Genomic DNA, 13,266 nt, shown 5'->3' on the forward strand with positions numbered 1-13,266 from the left:
GTGTGATGGGGTCATCACTGTCACAGCCCACAATTCGAGGATGTGCCAACTCCGTAACTGACAGCTGCGTATGGTTGCCATGTCCTGCTCTCCTTTAGTCACTGTGTCCTGAAACCATCCACTATAAACGATCAACAACATGTTTACGAAACAAAACTTGGAGGATGGGCTACAGGGCTAAAAAAAAAAGAATAAGACAACTTCCAAAGGCTGTAGACTATAAAAGAAACAATCATCCAGCATCACAGGGCCACCTTTGCTGGAGTTCTTGTTTGTGAGTGCGTGTGAGAGGCTGGGCTGGTGAGAAACATCATGGATTTACATAGCAGTCTGCGACTTCAAATGAGGTGGCTGACGTTTGAATGGGCTGGTGGTGGGAGCCTCTGGTGGGGTTTTTGTTGCCATGCGGGGTGAGCCAAGGATAGTGGGCACACACACACACACACACTACTGAGATTTGTGTGTAGACAGCTTGTCCTGTTTATTGGGCCTACAGGTTACCATAGGAGCCCAGCACAAACTGACTGTGTAAGAGACAAAGAAGGAGTATAAGAGAGTGATAGGGAGACTGGGAAAGGGGTGCACTATTTGAATTAGAGACACTCTGTGGGCTGCTAAGAAAGAACAGAACTGATGAGTAATACACTAATAATAGGGGAGTGAAGATCATATACCATGACATGTGGATACCCCTGTGTAAGCTGCTACACATCATTTAAAGCTTTCTGAATCTGTCAGTGACAACAATAGCTTTTATGGATGAGTGACAAATGTGAGCCCAGTAGTCCATGCTGTTTATTAGCCTTACGTGAATGCACAAGTTAAATCTGACTGCAATCTTCCAGCTGCAATGTTACATACTAAGGCAGCCAGAAATAAACTGTGTGGTTTCCTGATTCTCCTGGTTTTTACAACTCACCTGATCCAAATATGTGGTCTTGCATTATCAACAAATGCCCCTGCGTCCTTGTGCTCAACCTTGAGGTTATTTTACCTTCCTAATATCATTTTTTCAGGCTTTCCCACAACTTCCTTTATCCTCTTAGATTATTTCAACTCCAGTGAAGCAGTCTGGGAAGGAAAAACATTTCTTTTCTGAACATGGGCCAATACCGGTGATGAGGCATCACATGTTCACATCTCTTTGTTTAAGTCACAAGCCAAAAATACTGGCAGCCATTACTCTACATAAGCCGTTATACTCCTGATTCAATATACATGATGCTGAACATTTTGTTGCAATTGGCAAATAAAACGGCTGACCTTCTCTCAGTAATTCTGAACATGTCACACTGACATAGAACAATGATTAAAAAACGTCCTAAAATACACCTGGACAGCCGTGGTTAGACTTCTGACCACATCCAAACATAACAGTGTGAACCTCAGGAGGAATAAATGTTAGTTCAGCACACAGAGAACCAAAGGGAAAACCCTTTGCTCTTGACAAGGAACACCTGTCTGAGTGAGTGTATGCTCTGGAATGAGTGTAAGCCTCTGGGACAGAGGGAGGAGAGCATGTGAGCGAGTGTGTGCATGTGTGTCGATCTGTGTACAAAATCTGTGCAAATACCCAGTGGGGGTCATAAATGAGTCTACAGTAAACTTAAATTACAGATCTAACTTTCCATTGTAAGGAATTGCTTGGGTCAGGATTCAGACGGCATACACACACTGATCCACTTCCGCCCACACAAATCCAACACTTCTCTCTCCCCTCCCACAACTTTCCCTTTCCCTGCCTGCCCTGCCGGCTGGCTGACGAGCCGTGCTGCCTGGCTCTGTGGCGGTTGCCCTGTCTATCAGTCTATTTCCAGGCTCAGAGCCCAGCGTTGAGGCAGGCAGTCAGTCAGTCAGGCGGTGTGGTGGAGGGCAGAGGGGTTGATGCGTGTGTCAGAGAGGCGCTCTCCCACATTCCCCCGGCGGCTGGCAGCAAGCCGGGCCTGCGGAGGGGGGTTCGCCTCTTTCTCACGACCTCTCAGGTTCCTGCGCTCATCTGGGAGCTATTCATTTCCTGCCAGAAAACAGCCTTCCCCTGCAACTGCAGGAGGAAGGGGTGTGGGGGGGAGTGGGGGGTGCAATGGTATGGGGGGAGTCGAGGGGAAGGAGAGGAGTTTGGCTTCAAAATGAGTCCAGGGCTTGGTACAGCAAGCCCTGGGCTTAAATCATAAAGCTCTCACTTGTCTGGGCCGCAATCAAAGACAGCCCCAGTGATGGGCCAGGAGAGCGAGGGCGAGCGAGACAGAAGAACTATGGGAGAGAGAGAGGGAGAGCGGACCATATGGTAGCACTTAGGGAGCCAAAGAGGAAGCATGGGAGCTTTTTTCCTCCCCTCTTTTCACTCCCTGCATGCACGCGGAATGTGGGAAAAGTTAATGGACACGCATGGCAGCTAACCCCCCGGTCGTGTTGTGACATGTGTGCGGTCACTCCGGCAGCTTGGCCACTGCACTGGGTAATTGGAGAGGCTCATAAAGTTGTTCTCCAGAGGGGAAGAGACCGCTGAAGATGCTGGTGGGTGGAGGCAGCAAGGGAGGAAACGGAGCAAAGGCGGCGAGGCAGGGTGGGAGGGCTCAGCAGCTGGGTGTTGTCCGGGTCACACCACGTGCCTCCCAGACGTCCCGTGTCCAGCTGTGGCCCCAGGGCTCAGGGCAGGAAGCTTGACATTGGTGCAAGCACAGCTGGAATGTTGTGGGAACATTGTGTGTGTGTGCGTGTGTGTATGACTGTGTGTGTCTCTGAGTGTGAGTGCCTTTGTGGAAAATCTCTGCCTCACAGGAGGCCAACTATTATCCCATGCGGCAGCCCTTTCCTTGAACACCCCCCCACCTACCCATTTAACAACCCACTACCTCACCCACTGTGCCCTTTGGCCAGGCATGTCCTCACCGAGCAACCTCCATAAACGCACACGCAAAACATATGCACGCACAGGCACGAGCACACACATGGATTCAATCAAACACGAGATGCATGGCTCCCTGTAAAAAGGTGTGATGGAAATTCAAAATGATGGCACTTATCCACACTTTGTGCCTCTTAGCACACTGATAATTGCAAACACCTGCACCCCCTCCCTACACACACCCCCTTCAAAGAAGGGCCACACTCGAATAGCTGGAGGGGGCACACACACCTGGGCAGAGCAGAGCAGAGCACTACCACATGGCTCGGTGACGATGTATTTAACGTGGTCTTCTGCTTTTAAACCCCCGGCATCGAGGAGTTCAGCCAACACAACCCGGTGCTCCTCTCTATACCTACTGTCAGGAGATTAATGCTGTTGCTGATGTGAAAATTATTTCAAGAGATGAAATTTGCATCATCATTTGGGGCTTAATCACATCAAACGGTTTACTGGTCGTCAGGAACGGGGACGACCTCTAGTTTGGAAACGTTCTTGTGAGAAGAGCCATGAATTATTTGCAGCAGTAAGACGACATGCACTTCAGTATATCACAATACATATGTAAGAGATCCAAACTAAGATTGAATATCCAGAACAGTTTTGATGCAGTTATGCGGTGACTGCTCTTACAAGTTTACACAAAGACACATCTCAAAGGAATCACATGAGTTATAATGAAGCAATAACTTTACTGTCACATCAACCAGATCTTAATTTAGACAAAATAAATAAAAGACAGCAGTTTGATTAGGAGACAACACACACTGCAGCCATCTAAGGACTTACTGATCAAACGAGACCAATCACACTGCAATGCACTGCCCCGCTGCTAGATGGCGTAAGTGACCTCTGTAAAGCTCGTTAAGTTTACAGAAGGAAACGCCAAACAGCTGGACTTCAAGTGAGAAACACCAATTTCTGACTGTCTGACTGATTACAGCACCGACTGTCTCCCGCCTCATTCACTCAAACAGATAATGGAGTTACAATTAGTCCAGTTTACTGACCAGCTCAGCTTACACGTGTCAGTTGGTTAGTGCTCATGTTGTGCGTCCTAATAAAACATAAAGGAGTTTGTAAATAAGCTGAAACATACTGACAATTATTACTCATTTTCCCATTTTTAGGAAAAAAAAATTTCTAGATAATTTGCGAGTTTAAACACTTTTTTCACAGTCTGACCAAACTATAGTTTTAAAACAGAGCTTGCTGGTTTTATGTATAGAAAGAAATTTTTAACGCAATAAACACAGGAAAAATAAACTGAAGCTCATATGAGCCACAGCTTAGGCACTAACTAATAGGATTTACTAATATATTATTGTCATTAGCATTTATATGGAGATTCTTATTTTCGTTTTCAAGCAGAAGAAGAAGAAAAAGAAGAAGGAGAAGCGCCTGTTTTCATATCTTTACAAATTTATTTGTCTTCCAAAACGAAGAACAGCATAAGAGCATTAAACATATCTTTGGCGTCACACGGTAAAAAAAAGACAACTCATATATATATGTATATATATATATATGTAATGCAGTGAACGGACTTCCACAATACAAATCCCATTTCAATATGAACTTTACTCCCTTGTTAGCTGTACAAATATAGTGCATACTCTTTCCATTTTACAAGAACTAACAGGATTCAAAACAACTTCCTAACATTGAACAAAGAAAGAGCTAGTAAGTGTCATTTCAAGTCTCTGCGGCCCTTCCCCGCTTTTTCACCAAGGTCGCCACACTGAATCCGTGTTGCCAGACGGGGCTCCGGGAGACACCGCGGCCGGAACGGGCACGGGCGTGCTGACGTTGTTGGCGTACACGGGAATAACGGGGCCGTTTGGCGCAAATGCCGCGTTGGGTATGAGGAACGCAAACTGTCCGTCTGTGGCAGGCACGATCTGGAAACCGCCGTACACTTTGGTGGCGTCTGAGGGTAAACTGGCCGGTGAGGAGCCACCTTTACAGGATACCGGGTTCATGGGCAGGACCTGTGGAGACGAGTTGGGGATTTGCACCATGGACTGGCCGAAGGAGGGATGTGTTGGCCCGGCGGTGGAAGGGAGCTGATGTTGGTGCTGATGCTGGCTGGGATAATTCATGGCATTGATCTGGGTCATGCAGTTGGCCAAGTGGCCGAGGAGTCGCGTCCTGACTTCGGTGTTGACACCTTCGCAGGTGGACAGGAACCGGGTCACTTCATTCATGCACTCACTGAATCCGGCACGATATTTTCCCAAGACAGTGGGGTCGGTGTTCAGGGCAGCTGCAAAGAAAACAAAACATGATATATAAATCGAGCAAGTTCACCTCTGGCTGTAAGAAAATTAGATTTTTGGGGTTTTTGAAGCCGACTTGCTAGACTAGCGTAGATTATCTAAAAGACACAGAAACCGATTAGTCCGAAAAATGCCACTTACCGGTCATTTGAGCCCTCTGGAGGTTCCGGAGATGCTTCACAGTCATCTCCAGGATGTCCGCCTTCTCCAGTTTGGAGTGTCTGGAGCTCTGAGGAAGGGGGACGGAAAACAGACCCGATGAGCATCACGCACCCACTTTCTTACTGTTTGACAGATGAAGTCTGGAAATCTATTAATAACGAGAATGACGAGCGAGCACTTACATCTTTTTTGAGAGCATCCAGGATGAGAGTTTTCAGCTGCCCCAAGCTCTCGTTGATTCTGGCTCTTCTTCTCTTTTCCATAATTGGCTTTGACGACTAAAAGAACACAAAATGATAAAAGCTGTTAAAAACCATTTGTCTTGTTTGGTGCGTAAAAAGCCAAAAAATACTCCCTTTGGACTAGAAGCGTGTGAGAAATTGTGTCCGAAATGAAATGTTGAAGGTTTTTGTTTTGTTTTAAATGACAGTAACGGGTAAATATTGGCAATACCAACCTTTCTGTGCTCAGAGGCTGTCTTGGGTTTATCGGGAGTTGTGTTCATGCTTGCCGGGGTTGCAGCAACCGGAGAGGAGGAGGTTTTTTCCATCATATCGGCAGGCATCTTTTTATTGAGAAATATCCCACAAAACCACAGGAAATTACGATCCAATTGTGCCGAAAAGCAGGGGAGGTGAGAGTTTTCAGATTGAGATATTTAAAAGTCTCTTCTCCCTTGAAAAAAAGAAAAAATCCTGAGATGTGTATCGAGTTAGAATCCGTTAGAGCGACGTGCAGCAGTAGCGACTACCAGGAGCGGATGCAGTCTCTCTGTTGGGCTCTCCGCGTGTGGCTTGTATTTATATCTCTCACTGCACGCGAACGGCTCGTGTGAAACTTCCCAAACTTTCTTTCCCACAGTAACTTTCCACCAATCAGGGCGAGGGACACGCGGCCCGAAGGAGGACGGCTCGTGGTCGGCGCCCTCCCATTGGTTGTTTGGCCGCTGGAGCTGGCGGCCAATGGCGCGCGGCCCGGGTTCAGGGCACAGCCGGGGAAACTGCCGTCAGTCTTCAATCATCGTAGCGTTTACATATTAACAGTGGAGCCGCTGACTGGGCAGAGGAACTTTTTTATTTACCGGACAACACATGACCACAGAGAGCAATTATATTCATGATGAAATTGTATAAATTAATGGCAAAAAACAGCAAAAACACTGCAAATATGCTTTCCACATTCTGTCTCCATAAGCTTTCCAACTTTGCTAGGCTGTTGAAAATTTATTGGCAGCTGCTTATAGTGGCTTTAAAAGAAAATAGAGCTATTTTCTACCGTTCAAAAAACACACACAAACACACACACACCACTGGGAAGTGGTAGGCAATCCTGCAATCAAAGTTTCAGTCATGTGCCATGGAAGAGGCGCAGGCAGGGGAGCGGTTTTGTTTTCCTTTCAGCCAAACTTGGGTAGTTACTGTTACAAATGAAATCTGTTAAAGAAACAACCTGGGATGACAACTCATGACAACTAACAAAACCGCACGGGGAGACCACATGAGAAGGCGAAGTGAAATCCCGAAACAAGCGCACACCGCGCTGAGCACCATCATTACATTCCCCGAGCAAGGTTAATTTGGTTGGCCCTGGGTGGAGGTGAAGGAGGTGGGGGTAAACGCGCACTCTCGGTTTCCACGTTACTGTAGTTTTGAACTCTGTGGTACAAATTTTGGCACTTAATCATCTGTCGGTGTTGTGAATGTGGAGCACGTGCCAGGATGTTTTATGAGTGCGGTGGTTGGAGGTTTGGCCGCCGGGCTGCCGGGGGGCCGCCGGGCCAGGGGAGGAGGGTGAGCCCAGAGAGGGGGGAGGAGAGAGGAGGTGGCGGCGGCGGCGGTGGTTTACATTAGAGGGGAAGGTAAATAGCAGCTGCTGTTTTAAAAGCCTGGGAAAACCACGCCTACAGAGAGAGAGCTGGATCGGGCTCCCTTATCGGAATGTGAGCCAGAGCAGAGATATTTCTGAGCCCGGAGAGCTCACACGATCACACCGATGCCTCCCTCCCTCCCCTCCCTCCTTCTTCTCCTTTGCCTCCTCCTTCCCGCCTATGGCCACCCCACAGCGTTCAAGGCGTTTTTAGATTTCGGGTCATAATTTATTCCTTATCTTTATTGCAGTTAGAAAGAGCAGACGGCGGACTTAAAGACTGCGGTACATAAAGGGAGAGAAATAGTGCCAGCAGTTGTGTATTGCAGGTTTATTGACGGGCATCAGCCCGGCGTGTTCAGGTTGTGCGACTGTGGACACAAACAGGGGGAAGTTTGTAACCCTGCGCTCCAGGGTTATAGATGTGACCTTAAAGTGTATTTAAACATCGAAGAGTCCTCGCGGTGATAATCAAGCTTTTCCGCTTTTAAACGAATGTTTGTATTTACATTATTCATAGTTTGAAGAACATCATTGTTTATGACAAACAAAGTTTGGCTTCGTCTGCTCCACCTAAATATTAATTTCCATCCATTTTATTAATAAAACAGAGAAACATTGGCCATGCATACTAAAGTGAAATGAATAGAGCTGAACGACATCTGATTGTTTAAAGTGTGATAGGCAAAAAAAGAAAAGAAAAAGAAACTCCTGTTTTCTTCTTTTGAGCACACACAGCTCAGTGCACGGCGCTCCGCTGTGCTCACACACCTCCAGCTGCTGCAGAGACCACGACACGTGGCGCGCAGGCGACCAGGGGAAGGCGCTCCTCTCGCCGGCTTGCCGCCTGGATCTGCGGGGCGTCGCCAGCGGCTGGCCGCAAGATTGTGAATTTGATAGGCAACTCGGAGCTGCACCCGAGCTCCTCACTTCCTCGGCTCAACACGACAGAGATGCAGACCTTTTTCTTTCTTTTTTTTTTAGGTTTTCGCAAGGATTGCGCTCGAGCATCAAGCGGTACATTTCAACAAACGCCAGCAGCTCACACACAGATAAAATAATGAGCAAACTTGAACTCTCCCTATGCTGCACGTTATTCGGGGTATTCGTTTTATTTGCCCAGATCAATGAGTGATTTTGAAATTCAGATTTCAAGATGAAATGAAAATGTCGGAATGAGTAGCAGTAACTGGCACGCGGAGACGTCAATGAAACCACACGCGCGTCTTATGTGTAACTGCAAAACTTTGGTGCTTTTGCCACAAGGAAGTCTGGTGTGTACATGAGCCTAAGCCCTGCTGCAACAACCCTAAGTATTCTGCCTGCACAACAATGCTGCCTCTGTCAAACACATCACTAACAGGTTCCCATTGTTGCTACTGCACACCTGCTTCTTTCTTTTCTTTTCTTTTTTTGTGCACAATGGCACTGACAGAGTTCCAAAACAAACCTACCGACGGTCTAAAGTCAGAGTGTAGGTTTTGAAACACTCCCCGCCTGAATGATTTTCTCACGCTCATGTTGCATGAGGTCTCCGCCGGTGAACTGAGTCACGGAGCTTTGGTTCTGTCGCTCTCTCCCTTTTCTCTCCAGCTGAACATCTTATCAGCCGCACCTGGCTGCCGTCGGTCCCCGGAGTGTTACCTGTTGCTATGTGTCAACCCCATATCACACAGAATCTGTGGGAAACAGGCTCAGACTCACAGCCAACACGTCCCTGTTTCTAAGAAGCTTTTGATCACATTTTGTGCAGAGATACACCAAAACCAAAAGATGATGATTATCTGGCCAGTAGGCAGAAAAAAAAATACACTTAAACACTTTTTAAATGTATTTTTATTTGGAGCACACAGGATCACTTTCCAAATTCTTGCATTCTTTTATTTTCTTATTTTTTACCTGTGACCTCCTTACTTGTCCCATATGCCAACACTCATCGCTCTTGACCTTATCCTGTCTCTGCTTTTATCTCTTTTTTATCACCCCTCCTTACAGCTCAGTTTTATCTCCCTCTTCCTCTTTTTTCATTCCTCCACTCCTAGTCTTTTTCCCAGGGCTCATATCTTTATTGAGCCCTCTCGACCATGGACCTCCGCACACTGCAATAATGCAATTAGACAGGGAGATTGTGTGGCTTTTAAAGTGTGTGTGTGTGAGAAAGTGTGAAACATTGTGTTCACAAAACAGACAGTCTGGCCCACTGTCATACACCGCCCATGCCTTAATGTGTAAGCCATTGGTGACAGTGCTGCTGCCAGAGGGCACTCCCGGTGCAACAAGGGTGACATGGTTGTGTGTGTGTGTGTTCAGTGGGGTGGGAAGGTTGGGTTCAAGCTTAAATGCCTATCCTGGCATCACTAGCTGGCAAGAAGAGTGGGAAGTAAGCAGCCAGACAGGCTGTATCAAGGCCAGCCTCGAGGCGTCATGTGGCTGCCTCTGCCAAACTGAGGGTGGCACTGTGTTGATACAGCCTGCTCTCCCAAGAGGCCGCGACACAGTGGTGACTGACTTGACTTATCCAACAGTCCACACTGTGATTAGCATGGTCAACAAGTCCGCAGAAATCCTTTCATTTCCTTCAGAAGTGAGTGGCAAATGTGTGCACTGTCACTGCTTGTCAACAGCCAATGAACTTTGCAGCTCTTTAAAGCTGCAAAGAGGAAAAGAAGCTTGTTACAAACGATCTGAGGCTCCTGGTTCTCTACAACTTTTATCTGAGTGTTTGCAGAAGCTCAGACATGGCTGAATGACTGCTCATGCTATTTCAGTTTATGTAAAGTAATGCGTGAAAGTTTAAAGTTGACATAAACAATTGCATCTAAGGACTTTGACACTACAATTTTTTTGTTTGCACAAAAATGAGAAGGAAAAGAAAGGAAAAAAAGGTGCTAAGTGAACCTTAAGTTCAATTTTCTGTCAAACCAGTGCACACAGAATTACTCTACACTGAGTAGCATAAATCTACTCAGTATACTACCACACACTACTATTCAATGTACCACACTATTATTACATATGGGCGTATCTGTAGTATTAAATACTATCTTATCAGTATGCACACAAGGATGTACTTACAACCAAACCCACACAGGTGTGATGTGATACTTCTGTGGACTATAAGGGCAGGATGTTTGCCTATTCACAGTGGGTGTCTACAGCCATCTGTAACACACAGAGGCTCTGTTGTGGTCGTGGAGCTGTATTTTAGCCGGTGATGTTGGAGATCTTGTCAAAATTCATGGAATTGTGAACACAGAAAACCACCGTGCATCAACCACGCGATGCATACCATCTGGAAAGTGTCTGATTGGCAATGTCTTCATTTTTCAGCATGGCGATGATCCCACACACAATACCAACACAGTAAAAGAATACCTGGATTAAAAAAAAGACACAGTGGAACACAATCAGTCATCAGCTGGCCTGATCATGAACAAGAGGCAGCTGACATCCATAGAAGGGCTTTGAATGTCCTTCGAATAGCCCGAAGAATTGAAGACAACTCAAAGAAATTACAAGAAATCAGTGTTCAGCCTGTGTCGAAGATTTTCAAGCTTTTAGAAATGTACAAACTCTTTTTATTTAGCTTATGTGCTGTATTTACATGTATCTTTCCACATGTTTCAGTAAATCACTGCACCTATTTCAAATTTTAGAATTAGAAACAGCTGGAATAAGAAATATGTGTATGCGTTTGTGTTTTTTCTCTAGCTTGTTATCCTATTTGTTCATGTAAACTGTTCTGGTGTGAGCCTCTCAGCTTCAGAGTTACTCTTCTTTCTCTTGAACGTAATTCAACAAAATGTCTCAAGCCTCGTTGGGGATAAAAGCACCAACAGTACAACTGAAAAACTCCAAAGTAATATAGCTTTCCATAAATCATGACCCATTTACTAAAACAAACCAGAAAGAAAAACAAACATCACAAAACCACAACACACTTTGTTGGAATCCCTTTCATGTGGGAACTATTGAACCAAACCTGCCAACTGTATTACTCTGCAGACTGAAGCATGCATGATGAAAAACTCACGCTCCTGACATCGTGATAGAATATAGATATGAGCATCAATGGCCTGCCCCTCGGCAGAGGTGTAATGTTAGCACGCTTCCATTAGATGTTGGGTGAAGAAGCATGTATATTTGATATCTGGGTAAATAACCATTTTTAAGTTACCCTGTGACATACATATAGCGTCTTTTGATGAAAGACAGTGAATTTAATCAGTGTAATCCTTCCCCTCAATCATTTGCCTCTTAAAAAACAAAACAAAACAAAAATCAACATAATGTATACACAGGAGACATTACGTAGCTGGGTTTAGAAGTACCCACAGTCACTCATATCAGAGTGAGTGTTGGTGCAGACAGAGACTTGTGTGTAAGGGATCAGCTCTGAATACTTACAGAGAGCACCGGATGATAGTTGAATCTGTTTTTAATGATTTTACAGTGTGTTAGCAAAAAGAGGGGGAGGAAGTGGAGCAGCAAGTGAGTGTGTATTTGTGGGGGGCGGTGGTGGTGGGGTGTCTGTCGAAGCACATCATCCCAGTGTGGCATGAATGTGTGTTATTAGTGGGAGTGGAGTAGGACCTGTGCTCAGCTGCTGTTAGTGAGGCCAGCCAAGGCTTGGAGAGCAGGATCAAAGCAGGGACAAAGAGAGAGAAGGAGAACTGACAGATCCTCCAAGCAGAGAGAACAGAAGGAGGAGAGAGGAGAGGAGAGGAGATGGGAGGGTGGGAGGAGGGGTGCTTGGAGGCTCTCCAGATACAGCCGCACACATCACTTACCTCCCCTCACACACACAAACTGAGGTGCCTGGAGCAGCCTGGGAGCAAGGAAAACAATAAGTACAGTGAATGTACCCACACTTTCTTTTTCCCATACAAGCACACACACAAACACACACGCAGAGAAAGATCAGCACGGGTCACTGTAAGCCTCGCAGACACAGGCGCTGGGGTCCGTTTTGGCTGGCTAAAACAGAGAGAAATGTTTTAAGGCCTCGGCGCTGGGCTGTAGACCGCAGCTTCCCCAGACAGCTGCCACAGCCTCCCTCCACTTCAGAGACCAAGATGCTCCCGCTTCCTTTAGGGGTCTCTTCTCTCCTCCATGCTCATCCCCTACCACCACCACCACCACCACCACTAGCCCCCCAAGCTTCCATCCTTCCACGTCACTCCTCCGCCTCTCTCTTCTTTCCCTCCATCTGACCCTCTCCTCTTCTTTTATCATGCCTCCTGGAACAGACCAGCGCTATTTGCATGTGTGGGGGAGGCGGTGTAGCGTCGAAGGTCAGAGGTCACAGTGAGTCAAATCTAGCAGCGATGGAGAGGAAGCGGTTAGGGAGAGGACCAACGAGTTGGCCTGGGTCTCTGGTTAGGATGCCTGAGGCTGGAGCAAACTAGGAATACAGCTGCTTTTGCTGCTTTTTAGTAATGCGGGTGGGGGTGAGGGCCACTCATGCAAATGTGTTGTAATCATCATTTACTCGATGTTCTAGATGGTGGACATATTTGTGTGCAGAACTCAAGCTGTCAAAGTAAAGAAGAGATGAAAGAAAGAATCAGATTTGGGTCAGCTGTTCGCAAATTTCACTACTGTCTATTTGCATTTGTTTTGTTTCAGTTTGATAAAGCATGAGCGGGTTCTGGTGCTATGAAGACATAATTACGGATTAAATGTTTTTATTACTAGATGCTCAGAGCAGAGTTCTGGCCAAACGGGACTCAGTCTTGGGACAATGAGAAGCATCTATGCGAAACATTTTCGAGTTGTCTCGAAGTTAATATCTAGATTTGCACAAACAAGCAAACGGACAAAAATGCAGCTCAAGAAGAAGTTTCTTTTTGAACACCTGAGCATGCCTGTCCTTTTCTTTTTTCCGTCCATTAATCACAGAGTCCACATAAAACAGAAAGGCAGTGTGTCTCTTGTTTACTCTCAATCAGCACTGGGACATTTGAATTACAGGTGCACAAAGACTCCCCATTTCCTTCTGAGGAGGCCATTTGTTGACTGACGATAAGAAGACCAGCTTTTGAAGAGGCATTC

General features: G+C 46.2%; 1 protein-coding gene across 1 annotated transcript; it reads right to left on the reverse strand.

Moving 5' to 3' along the window:
• Nucleotides 1–4,309: 4,309 nt before the first annotated feature.
• hes1 (hes family bHLH transcription factor 1) lies at nt 4,310–6,128 on the reverse strand. Its single transcript, XM_085247485.1, has 4 exons — nt 5,804–6,128; nt 5,529–5,624; nt 5,326–5,413; nt 4,310–5,171 (listed from the first exon to the last, which is right to left on the reverse strand). The coding sequence occupies exons 1-4, from the start codon at nt 5,909–5,911 to the stop codon at nt 4,630–4,632; spliced, it is 834 nt and encodes a 277-aa protein (XP_085103611.1). The 5' UTR covers nt 5,912–6,128; the 3' UTR covers nt 4,310–4,629.
• Between the last annotated feature and the right edge of the window lie 7,138 nt (nt 6,129–13,266).

Source organism: Mchenga conophoros, linkage group LG15 (genome assembly GCF_057382185.1).
Source record: "Mchenga conophoros isolate Kocher_MC1m ecotype Shallow Benthic linkage group LG15, M_conophoros_male_GT1.1, whole genome shotgun sequence".
Taxonomy (NCBI): domain Eukaryota; kingdom Metazoa; phylum Chordata; class Actinopteri; order Cichliformes; family Cichlidae; genus Mchenga; species Mchenga conophoros.